General features: G+C 38.8%; 1 protein-coding gene across 1 annotated transcript in view; it reads right to left on the bottom strand.

Moving 5' to 3' along the window:
- Positions 1-12,525, bottom strand: part of bt (projectin protein bent) — a 126,355-nt gene that overhangs the window by 38,230 nt on the left and 75,600 nt on the right. The window contains exons 99-119 of the mRNA XM_076130848.1: positions 12,043-12,199; positions 11,277-11,474; positions 10,649-10,908; positions 10,130-10,280; positions 9,358-9,639; positions 8,781-8,921; positions 8,206-8,364; positions 7,691-7,829; positions 7,114-7,277; positions 6,520-6,653; positions 5,997-6,176; positions 5,220-5,487; positions 4,738-4,898; positions 4,114-4,255; positions 3,716-3,824; positions 3,080-3,284; positions 2,305-2,572; positions 1,743-1,903; positions 1,429-1,573; positions 820-972; positions 268-396 (exon numbers count right to left, since the gene is read on the bottom strand). Coding sequence (XP_075986963.1) covers positions 268-396; positions 820-972; positions 1,429-1,573; positions 1,743-1,903; positions 2,305-2,572; positions 3,080-3,284; positions 3,716-3,824; positions 4,114-4,255; positions 4,738-4,898; positions 5,220-5,487; positions 5,997-6,176; positions 6,520-6,653; positions 7,114-7,277; positions 7,691-7,829; positions 8,206-8,364; positions 8,781-8,921; positions 9,358-9,639; positions 10,130-10,280; positions 10,649-10,908; positions 11,277-11,474; positions 12,043-12,199 — 3,706 coding nt within the window. The remainder of the gene's footprint in view (positions 1-267; positions 397-819; positions 973-1,428; positions 1,574-1,742; positions 1,904-2,304; positions 2,573-3,079; positions 3,285-3,715; positions 3,825-4,113; positions 4,256-4,737; positions 4,899-5,219; positions 5,488-5,996; positions 6,177-6,519; positions 6,654-7,113; positions 7,278-7,690; positions 7,830-8,205; positions 8,365-8,780; positions 8,922-9,357; positions 9,640-10,129; positions 10,281-10,648; positions 10,909-11,276; positions 11,475-12,042; positions 12,200-12,525) is intronic.

Below are 12,525 nucleotides of genomic sequence, written 5' to 3'. Positions count from 1 at the left end.
TTAGAGTCCAAGACGCTTCAAACCTTAGATTTGCGGCATATAATGAAATAACTCTCGACCACTAAGATTTTTTTTATTATAGACGCTATATTATAGACATAAAATATAGTCAAAAATCCTTTTTACTGTAAAATTTGACATCTATCTCTACATTTTAAACTTTAAGTACATAAAACTACATAATTATGGAGCTATAACTTTTCCTATGTCTCCTCCGTCCTACCAATGGCATTTATAAGTCAGTTATAAAGTAAACTAATAACTTACATGTAACAATAATCTCCAGCTCGGCAGTGTCCTGTCCGTACTTGTTGACGGCCTGAATCTTATAAGTGCCGGAGTCCTTGCGGCGCGGGCTCGAGTGCTGGTACTTGCTCAAGTACGGCACATCGACCACTGAAACAAATAGTCAATATTTATTGTACTATCTAAATATTTCATGACTTTTCCTTTTAAAATGTAACTTTAATGTAATGTTTATTTATTGAAATTGAAAATCTTCGGATGTCACAAAGTATCTAATATCTAATATATTCTTGAACACGGGTGGATTACCTAGCAAGAATTGAATTGATCTCTACACTTTATTTTAATTTCCTAAATATTTTTCCAGAAGTTTAATTCAATCAACAGAAAAAGCTAGTCCTTTCACACACAGTTTTACTTTTGTTTTATTCTAAAATCGCACGCTTATTGTATAAAAATTCCGTGTCTTTTTGCACCAAGTAATGAACAAGATCATTGTTTCGCAATTTTGTACCAAAGATTTTTATTTTTAGGGATATTTAAGTAATAAGTGCAATTAAAAGTAATACTCACACTTAAGTCCATTGCCGGACATGACGGACTTGCCGTTGAGCGTCCAGGTGACGTCCGGCGCGGGCTCGCCCGACACCTTGACGTCCAGCGAGATGGGCTCGCCCTCGTGCACCTTGATCGTACGCAGGTTGCGACGATCGATCTTTGGCGCCACTGGAATATGAAACAAGTGGTTAGTTTGATCGTGATTTTCAGTATTACCGTTCCTTTAATAATACTGTATCGTTGTATTTCTTTAAGCTAGTGGAATAATTTAAAGTGGTTAGACTTAACAATAAGATTAATTACCCACAAAGTTTACTCAAACAAAAAAATAGAAGCGTCTTTTTCTGGGGACTAACAGAACTGTTGGTGACATTAAAAGGTGTCATTCTAAAATCTAAAATATTAGGTCGGGGAAAAAGTCTTTTTGCATTATAGTATGTATGAACTTGTAATAAAATGTCTACGGCTTCAAGATATTTACATTACTAATAACATTAATAATGTAAATATTATATTTACATTATTATAACGCCTACACACATGTAATTAAACGAACCTATTTATCGATCTAAGAAGATATTCTTTGAAATTTAACTAAATAGCGAACTATTTTGCAATACTCACGTCTCCTGGGCTTGCAGACGACAGACTTGCTGGCGTCTGAAGGTTCACCAGGTCCGGCTTCATTGATAGCCTTGACGCGGAACTCATACTCAGTGCCTTCGTCCAAGTTAGGCACGGTGGCCTTCTCGTTGTCGTGAGGTCCAACCTACAGACAAATAGATAAGAATTATGTAAAATTATTATCATTATTGGACAACAGTGGCCAGTTCTATTAAAACTATCGAATAGCGCAATATTTGTTTAAAGTGACTGGAAGGCATAGTCTCCTTTATATCACTCTCATAATCTGATTGATTGATTGATTGATATCTTACCTCAACAGCCTTCACCCACTTGGGCGAGCCAACCTCTCTCTTCTCAATAATGTAGCCAGTGATGGGGGCGCCACCGTCGTTCAGCGGCTTCTCCCATTTGAGGTCCACGTGGTCCTTGTCCCAGTCCAGCACTTCAGGCGTGCCGGGCTTGCCGGGCTCGTCTGTTGGTGCAAACGATTTTGATTATTGTTATGTTTTTAATAGTGACTATAATCACATGTGATTAGGGCGTATAATTAAGGAATATTGCATCAACAATGTGTTATAAATAATAGGTTTCTGTAAACTTGATTTGTTGTTACATTTATTTGTCAAATGCGTATTTTAATTTTTACAGTACACAAGGTAGCAATTAAACGCGCAAGCGGTGTTTTGGAAATAAATAACATCATAATCAAAAATGATGTCAATAACGTAATCCTAAAGTTTATGTCAAAAAATATTTTAAATAAGACAATGGAAACGCTTTATAAAATTCAAAACTTATTTGATTGGGATGTCTGACAAAGTTAAGTCTTAGCTAAATATCATATTCACATATATTTCTTTCTTATCTACTCACCGAACGGATTCTTAGCAATGATGGAATGATCCGCCTCCAACGGCTCGGAGACTCCCTCATTATTGACGGCAGACACCCTGAACTTGTACTCATGTCCAGGCACGAGGTTCTCCACCTCGGCCTTGGGGTCCTTGGTCTTCATGCACGGCATCCAGCGACCAGTCTCCGTGTCTAGCTTCTCGACGAGGTAGTGGTCGATGGGGGCGCCACCGTCGTCTAGTGGCGGGTTCCATTTCAGTGTGCAACCTTCTTTGTGCACGTCGGAGATCTGTGAAACATAAACAGCATTAGTATTTCATTTACAAAAAAACTTAACTGTTTAATCGCGACATCTTAGGTTTGGTACCAGAGTTAAAATAACACTTTTATTTAACTACTAGCCCGCGACGTCGTCCGCGTCGGTACCCTTTCCGTGTAAATTCCGATCCCTCGGGAACTCCGGGATAAAAAATAGCTTATGTGTTTTTAAAAAATTAAGGAAGTGAAATTATTGGAATATATTTTTGTTATTCTAAAATTAATGCATGTCTTGTTTCTTTACAGTAGCAACCTCTTACTGCCCACTGCCCATCATTCAATGGGTACAGAAAGCGAACACAGGTGTATTTACCACCTTCGCTAACATTTAAATCCCAAAATAATTGCTATTTTTTAATTAAGCCTTATCGGTATTTCCATGTCCGCAATAGCGGGAAATGGCACAGCACAGAGCGGTCTTCTAAAAGATAGGGTATATAAATCATTAATGGGGTACTATAGTGTAAAAGAGTCTCACCTTCAACGGTCCCTCAGGTTTAGCAGGCACATCCAGTACATTGATCTGTATGGTGGCCTCGTCTCTGCCGCTGGAGTTCTCCGCCTTGAGCACGTAGGTACCGCTGTGCTTGCGGGCCGCGATGACCACCGACAACTTGGTGCGGTAGTCTTCCACGTCCACTGAGAGGTCGTCGCGAGTCGCCAGACGCTCTTTGTTGTGGAACCTGTGACACAAAACGTAGATGAATACTTTATAGTTATAATAATTTAGCTAGGAGAGACATAATCGGTGATGAAAATTATAAAAAAAAACTGGTTTATTATAAAGGAGGTAATACATAATAAGGCTATAGAATTACTGGAGCCAAAATGTAGGAAATTAATGAAGATTTTTATTTTTTAGGTTAAAGGTACACTATGGGAAATATTCGAAAACCTAGCAAGATTTTTACATGTGGAATAAGTAACCTTCTGACAAGAGTTTTTGAAAGTCTGTCTAATATATTTTCATGACATCAGGCCTCAAATGAAATTCGGCAGTAAAAGATAATCACTACAGAAATAACACAGGATTAGAGCTGCGAGCAAATAGATGTTTCAGAAGCGATATAGATAATATATAATTATCTTGCTTTTATAATCATGGTGTACTTACCAAGTCTTGGTCGGTGGCGGTTCACCGCTGACCTTGACGTCGAGGCGGATGTTCTGTCCCGCCTTGATTGTAATGTCGCGCATGTTTGTGCGGTCGATCTTTGGCGCAGCTGCAAACAAAAAATACACTAGTAAGTAAATGTAAAAAAAAACGTAAGATCCACATAATTATTAATTCAGAGAACATTTTTTTTTAAACAAGCACTTTCAGCTATAAGGCAAATTCAAAAGGACACTGTATAACTGACGAAGCAACGCAATATTGAAAAAATCTACTAACATGTAGAGTCCTCAAATCTTCTCTATCAACTCATCAACTTGAGATAAGCACTAACTCAAACATACAGTAAGGGTTTTGTAACCTAGAAACACAATAAATAAATAGTGTTATGTACTTACCAAACCTGTCCTTAGCCAGTAAGTTCTCAGACGGCACGGAAGGTTTGCCAGGTCCAGCCTTGTTGACGGCCTTCACCCTGAACTGGTAGGTCTTGCCTTCGATCAGGTCAGGCACGCGAGCCTCTGTCTTGTTGCCGGGCACCTATAAAGAAAATTTGATTAAAAACTTGGCTAAGTATAATTTTACTAATAAAGGAATTTTGTTTTAGATGTGTTATAACTTCTTTCAAAGGATATTTTCTACTCTTAAAATTGACCTGGGGTTGTGAGTTGGCGTTCCTGGCGCATTAAGTAGGTTTGATATCCACATTAAACAAATATTTGTATGGGCCTCGAATATCCCATTTTTAGTTGCTACTTACGGCCAGTTTCTTAAATAAAAGTAAAAGCCAAAGTATAGGGGTAAAGTAAAAATGACAGTCGAATTTGATCTTTAACGAGTTGAAAGAAAAAAAAATAGAAATCAATGGCCTTAGCTGTTACTTTAGACAGGTATAAAGAAACTGACCGTTATAATAGTCAACTCAAGGTTCATTTTTCAACAAGTTATTTTCTTACCAGACTGGTGGAGTAAAACGGGTGATCATGATTTAAAATAGTGTGTTTTATTATTATTATATTTACCTCAGCAGCCTTCACCCACTTGCCGGTGTCCCTATCCTTCTTCTCAACGATGTAGGCAGTGATGGGCGCGCCACCGTCGTTCTTGGGCGCCTCCCACTTGAGGTCCGCGTGGTCCTTGCTCCAGTCCTTGAACTCGGGCTTGCCAGGTGCGTCGGGCTCGCCTGGGTAATTGAAACAATGAATTTTGAAACTATATTTGTTTTACGAAGACAGTGATATAATTCATTCTGAGATGAGAAAAAGATGTATTTCGGTCAAAATATCGGGACATTAACCGTTTTGGATATTTCTCTAGCAAAAATTAAATGACTAATTGTATTAATCATACTTCAGTCGTTTTTATATATTTAATATTGTCCATAACATTGTCTTGGGTGTTTTTTTACTACGTTTTCATAAACATTATATTTTTTTCTCGTAAAAGTTACTTTATATAAGCTCTTTTAGAATCAAACTTGAAAAATTGTTTATATATCACTCACCATAAGGATTCTTAGCAGTAGTAGCAGTATCAGTGACGAGCGGTTCACTTTCACCCTCAGGGTTGACTGCCTTAACCCTGAACAGGTAGTCCTTGCCCTCATTGAGGCCAGTGACGTCGGCCTCCGGGGTCTTGGTGGTGCAGACCGGCACCCAGCGACCAGACTCCGTGTCCATGCGTTCAACGACGTAGTTCTCAATAGGCTCGCCACCGTCGTCTTCTGGTGGCTCCCATTTGAGCTTGCAGCCGTCCGCCTTCACGTCTGAGACCTGGGGACATTTTAGAGTTGGTTAGAATTTATTGTTGACGTAGTTGCGAGAATGGGGGTTGTTTTATTATTGAATTGATATAGATGTGGAGTTGGTTTGAAGCTAAAAGAGTACTAGATATTTAAAGTAGTATGGTATAGTTTTACATTGTGCTAACAGTAGATATGTAACTATATAAACTGTAAATAACTTTACTAAGTAATTCATAATCATACTTTAAGACTTTACTTCCATACCAACAATGATTCAAAATTATGACTTTTAAGAGTTTCACGTGATTCAGCCCGTCTGTTACAGCTTCACGGCTAAAGTACGAAACCAATTTAGATAAATCAGCATATAAGCGTATACCTGAAAAAAACTTGACATTTTTGACAATTCAACCTCCAACCAGTTAGAAAAAACAGAGAGACAGCGAAGTCTTAATTATAGGATCCCGTTTTTACCTAAACCTTACAAAGTGTCATAAGAAGACTATTAATTTGTGATATAAACAGTAAGTAACATACCTTGAGTGGTCCCTTAGGCTTGGACGGCTTGCTCACGACCTCGACCTCGACCTCCACGGTGTCAGTGCCGGAGTCATTCTTGGCCGTCACCACGTACTTGCCGGCGTCGGCGCGAGTCATCTTCTCGCGTAGGAACGACGTGTGGTAGTCCTTGTTCTCGATCTTGAGACGCTCTTGCGCCTGGGGAGGAATAATAGTAATTAGTTATAGTAACAAAAAATTAAAATATGCTGTGAAATATACAATTTTAGTGACTTATACTTGGCATACAGATAAAAAAAACGAGTCTAATTTACCAAACTAAGAAGAGCTTTAGTGTTTGTACTTCAGTTTATACTTTTCTATCCTAAAAACTTTCCTAATGCTAAAGACCGGTTGCGAATGAATCAAAATCCGTTGATTAATGAAAATTAAAAGCAATAACTTCTGAATAAAACTGATTACTAAATATTAAACTACTTATTTGTCTCCTACAGCTCTATTATACCCTATAAATATCGACTTATATGTATGTGCCATTTACCTTAAGAACTTCTCCATTGAATGTCCAGGTGATGACCGGCTCCGGCTCACCCTTGACGTCGGCCTCCATCTTGAGCGGAGAGCCAACCTTGATCTTCTTCTTCTGGAGGTTCTTGCGGTCGATCTTTGGCGCCACTGTGGAAAAATGACATTTTTAATATTGTTTTACTGAAATAACTATGTGGCAAACATAACCCATCAGTTTGTGTACCATTTCTTAGCGAATATACGACCTTTTTATTAAATCTATTATGAACTCGGATAGGGTTTAAGAGATAATTAAAACAAAAGTGGGTGGTTTAAAATATACCCATTTATAACAGGTAAAACTATTGTCACACACCATGATTGTATGTTATTGGACTATTGAGTATGTTTTAATAGGCAAACAAACACACATTGCTCCACCCGGGAATCGAACTCGAGACTTCGTAATTGTCAAAAATTATTCGACCGTACCAGAAAGAGAGCAAATTAGTAGCAATTTTTTTGTAGTTCCACAATTTTTCATCACACCTATTTACTTTTCTTTCTACGAAAACATCCTCGTTTATAATAGCTGAGCTAATGCTATAAAACAATAAATAATACTTACAGAAACGCGGCTTAGTAATAACACTCTTGCTGGGGTCGGACGGTTCTCCGGGTCCGGCCTTGTTGACGGCCATCACACGGAACTCGTACTCGCGACCCTCGTCCACGTCTGTCACGCGGCCGGTGGGGCGGTCGCCCGTTGTCTTGAGGCAGTCCGACCATGACCTGAGTAGGAAAAATGAGAAAATGAGTTTTATTCCTAAACAGTACTTAGGCAACTAAATTATTTATTTATTTATTACATTTCTAGGTAAGGCCTCCTTTTGAAACAAGAGAGGGCCTTGAGTCCACTGCATTGGGAGTGAAAATCAAATGGAAATTAACAAGATTTTTAGACATATAATATCAGACTTCCCGCTGATTTTACTTTGGTAAGAATAAAATAAATTTCGAACTCAAACCTTCCATCAATTTCCAACAAATATTATAATCAAAAAATATATTATTACTCATAGTCATAGTCATAGCTCGGAAAGGTGTAGAATTATAATATATCACTTTTAAAAATTTTATCTACAAACGGGAAAAGAACATTTGCATTAAGACATTCAAAGATAAACAAATACAAGACTACACACCTGCCACCCTTCTCTCTCTTTTGCACGATGTAGCCAGTGATGGGGGCGCCACCGTCGCTCTTGGGTGGGGTCCATTCCAGCTCCACAAAGTCCTTGTCCCAGTTGCGTGGCTCCGGACGGCCGGGCTTGCCGGGCTCGTCTGTAAGTAAGAAGATAATTTATTAACATCATAACATAAAATGAACTGAAGACTTCAACTGGGAATTTTCTTTCTCTTCTTATTCCCAGTTGTCACCCTGGGGGACAGTGTTAGAGGGAACAAATGGGAATATACCGTATTTGACATTTCTTTTCTGAGATAGCTTTGACAGTTAGAGGAAGACTTAGGTCCGCACTTGACATTAAAGAATACAAACCGATTTTTTTCAAATAACTTTGCCAGGGAGTTCTAACTTTTATTCGAATCTAAGGTATATTGTACTATCTGATTGTTACAAACGTAACATTCAAAAACTTTTAAAATACACATTTATACTATCATAACTTCATTAAATATAAAACTAATATTCACTCACCGAACGGATTCTTAGCGATGATAGGCTTCTCAGTCTCGAGTTCCTCGGACTCGCCCTCCTTGTTGACGGCCTTCACCCTGAACTTGTAGGGCTTGCCCTCCGACAGACCGGTCACGTTCGCCTTGCAGTCCTTCGCAGTACCACATGGGAGCCATTGGCCTGGGGGAATAAAATATAGTTATTATGTGTTCGAAAAGATTTTGTGCCTTAGAAAATACTCATTTATGGAATAAGTCCGAACCGGGCAATAGGTAACCTTTTTTCTACTGGTTTATAAAACTGCTTGTTTTATTTTTTCTAAGTTACAATAACACAACATTTTCATTTTCTATGAAAAATATTGACGTCGCTTTTATATCAGTATACCAGTATACCAAATGGTATTAATTTTATGCTTTTTCCTACTGAATTCAGTAAAAATGTACCTCAAACCAACTTAAAGCAAAAAAATAGTTACTAGTCAACTCTATGATAACAACTTATCAGTGCCTTCTTTTTTATAAATCCTCCATACTTTCTCTCTTCCCACCCAGTTCTATATTTTTATCATAAATACAACTAAACCCAATACGTACCAGTAAGCGGGTCAAGCTTCTCAATCTCGTAGTACTCGATGGGTGAGCCGCCGTCGTCGTCCGGTTTCTTCCACGTCAACGTGCAGCCGTTCTTAGTGACGTCAGCCACGTCCAACGGACCGTTGGGCTTCGATGGCTTGCCTGAGAATTAATCAAGATAGTTAGTGAAACTGGTTTTACGAAGTTATTGCTGGATTTTGTAGAAATTTCACAACGTTCATATTCTTTTGCTTAAATACATAAAAAGCAACACTTTTGCTAGAAACTACTAAACTTTGATCTAGTTCTAAGAATATACCTACGGAATTTGATAAATCTCTATAAAACTTTACCCAAACCGGGAATTGAACCCGAGACTACGTGATCAAAAATAGCATAAAAAGAAGCACCACGTGTCACACATGTGTGTCTCGCCACGGACAGATTTTTTATAAAGTATCAAAAACAAATAATTTTATTTATGTATCCAATAAATTTATTAATAGACAGTTGATCATTATTTAAAGAAAATATAGGGATATATAAAAAGGATACAATAGTATACAATGTTTACAAAAACTATACAAGATTTACTCACCAAGAATAGTAATCTCAATCTCAGCCTCATCTTCGCCGACCTCGTTCTTAGCCTTGATCACGTATTTGCCGGTATTAGCCCTCTTACTCTTCGTCATCAAGAACTTAGTGTTATAGTCCACATTGATGATCTCCAAGTTCTCGCGGTTCTGCAGCTCTTCGCCCTTGAAGTGCCAGGTGACCTTCGCTGGAGGCTCGCCGAAGACCTTGATGTCCAGTGATACTGGTAAACCAGCTTTCACGGTGAGCGGGTTCAGGTTTGTGCGGTCGATTCTTGGTTTCACTGTTGAGAGATTTTAAAATTATATTTAATTATATTTATATTGCTCTTGTGTTGCGGGGACCTTAACAAACATACAAACAACGGAGACAAAGTACAACCAGACCCGAAACATATTTGTGTGGATCGTACAAATAATTGACTCGTGTGGTAATCGAACCCTAAACCACTACGCCACGAAGGCTACTCGGAAGGTAGTGGTAATTATTTCTCTCATACATATTTCTGGTGTATTTTTTGCTGAGAAGATATCAAATGTTTTTTCTTATGAGAATGAAGGCAGCCAAAGCTTTTTACTAGAGATCTGACTTAGTTATCAATGTTTAAATACACCATAACGAAAACTGACTCAAAAACACCCCAAACATAAAAAGGGCCCCAATTCTCAACAGTATCTTAAGCATTACTATCATTTTGGCAAAGATGTTTCTCAAAATATGAGGCGATTTTAACGTATACAACCATCTTAAGGAAAAAAGTGCGTAATACTTACAGAATCGTGGCTTGGCTGTATGCCAGTTGGTGTTCTCCGAAGGTTCGGACTGTCCAGCCTTGTTCAGCGCACGGATGCGGAACTGGTACTGGTTGCCTTCCTCCAGCTTCGGCACTGTGCCTTGGCAGATGTTGCCTTGGATCTCGGCCGCCTACGGATAAAGATGATAGTGATATAGAAAAGTGTTGTGTATTTTTGATGAATTCAGAATTTTTAAAACTCGCTTTGAGTATATTGGACAATTTTGATATTGACCACAGAATATAAGATATTTATTTATGATTTTTTAGGTGTTATAAATAGCAAAAATAAAAAGGAGTTTTCGAAACAGTCCCATTCGGTAGAAAAGAAAAAGTTCCCGACAAAGAGTGACCGCATATCTAATTATCAAAACATTATTTTATGTGTAGCGTTTTGCCCGAAAATATATAAGAGGAGTATGAAGAAGTTCACAATGTGGAGCAGCAACTACCATTAAACACTTAACGCTTATCTAAAAGAAAGTAAATTCAGACATACCTTAACAAACTCTCCCCTATCTCTATCCATAACTTCAATAATATATCCAGTAATAGGAGCTCCATTGTCCCTGATTGGTGGCTCCCACTTGAGTTTAGCGGACTTCTCATCCCAGTCAACAATGTCAGGCAGGCCGGGGGGCGCGGGCACGTCGTACGGGTTCTTGGCTAAGATGCCGTGGTCTGTCTCCAAGGGTTCAGACTCGCCTTCCTCGTTCAGAGCCTTCACGCGGAACTGGTATGTGTGGAGGGGTTCGAGACCTGGTGGGAGAAAATACTTTTTTTAGTATTTGAGTCGCGTGTCAAAATTTTAAGGCATAAGACGCTGTTGTTGAACAGCGTCTTATGCCTTAAAATTTTGACTCTTAATGGTCATGTCAATTTACTATTCCACCATGTTATCAAAGCCATGGATGGTAGAAAATTTACTTTCCATCTCAATTCACTCTCCTTTGTTTTTTAAACACTTTTACAACAATCTCTGCATCACCTCAAGATAGACTGGCAAAAAATGCCCCCGGCATTAAGTCCGCCTACAAACAGCTTCGTATAATAAGTCTAAATAAGTTAATTAAAATGTTTTATGAACTTAGAGTTACCAAAGAGTAGTAGAAAATTGAATAGCTCACCAGTAACAGTAGTCTCCAAGGTGTCCGGCTCCACAGTACCGGCCGGCACCCACTTGCCGGTGAGCGTGTCCATCTTCTCCACCACGTAGGCGCTGAGCGGCAGGCCGCCCGTGTGCTTGGGCTTGTTCCACTTCAGCTTCACGTGATCCGCGTGCACGTCCGACACTTCTAGTGGACCTTCGGGCTTGCCGGGCTTGTCTGAAAGTTAATATTTCATAGTAAAATATAGATCATTCCACTTCTTGTCTGGAAAGCAATAATATGATAAGTACTCAAAGGCTTTGCGAAAATTGTAAGAGTAACTATAAAGATTGTAAAGATTAAATGCGTATACGCCCGTGTACGTGCACGCTTCGCTAGTAGAGGATAAAATTTCGAAAAAGATTGCGGAATTACATTGCATTTATCACTACAATGAAGTATCAGATGATAAATTCGACTGCCATTCATCATCATTGCGACTTACAACTTTAGCGTCTATATCCTCACTTACTGCGTGTGTCGCAACTTAGATCTATTAAACATAACTTAAATATATACAAGGTTCAATATTCAATCGTTAAGCAAACCTTGGCGGTGTCTATAGATGGGTGACCGTATAGTGGTATTTGAACTGGGCGTACCGTGCTTCGGGGGGCAAAAGTCAAAAGTCAGTCTCGGTTGTTGTCTACTAAGATAACAGTCGTAAAGCCACGTAAGAGGCCTCTGGGCGGCTTGAACAACTTTGATACTAGGTTGATCACTGATAAGAAGAAGTAGCACATACCTAATACAGTAATTTCGACGGTAGCCTCATCAACTCCGGACTCGTTTTCCGCCTTGAGCGTGTACACGCCGGAGTTGCTCCACGTCGAGTCGAAGATCTGCATCTTGGTGTTGTAGTCTTCGTTCTCGATCTTGATGCCCGGGCCCGTCTCCAGGACCTAGCAGACAAAGAATAAATAACGTTGTAGTGAACTGTGATAATAACTGTTTTATGTGCGGAGATTACATTTGCACATGTTAGAAAAATAGTTAATCCTATTTATAGGTACATAGAGTAGTTCTACATATACTTACAGACAATCAAAGACAGAGTATCATTGCTCTTTACAGACTGGATTAGCTCCATCATGTAGACCATATAAGTATTGCGCTTAAGGCGAGGTCAAAATCTATGAATATAACGGTTTTGTATTTGATAAAAGAGCTGGGAAACATTTCCAGTGTGTTTGAATATATAAATTGAACTTTTTATACTCTCACCAAT

This window comes from Anticarsia gemmatalis, chromosome 25 (genome assembly GCF_050436995.1).
Source record: "Anticarsia gemmatalis isolate Benzon Research Colony breed Stoneville strain chromosome 25, ilAntGemm2 primary, whole genome shotgun sequence".
In the NCBI taxonomy this organism is placed as follows: domain Eukaryota; kingdom Metazoa; phylum Arthropoda; class Insecta; order Lepidoptera; family Erebidae; genus Anticarsia; species Anticarsia gemmatalis.
This window is presented reverse-complemented; position numbering and strand designations above follow the sequence as displayed.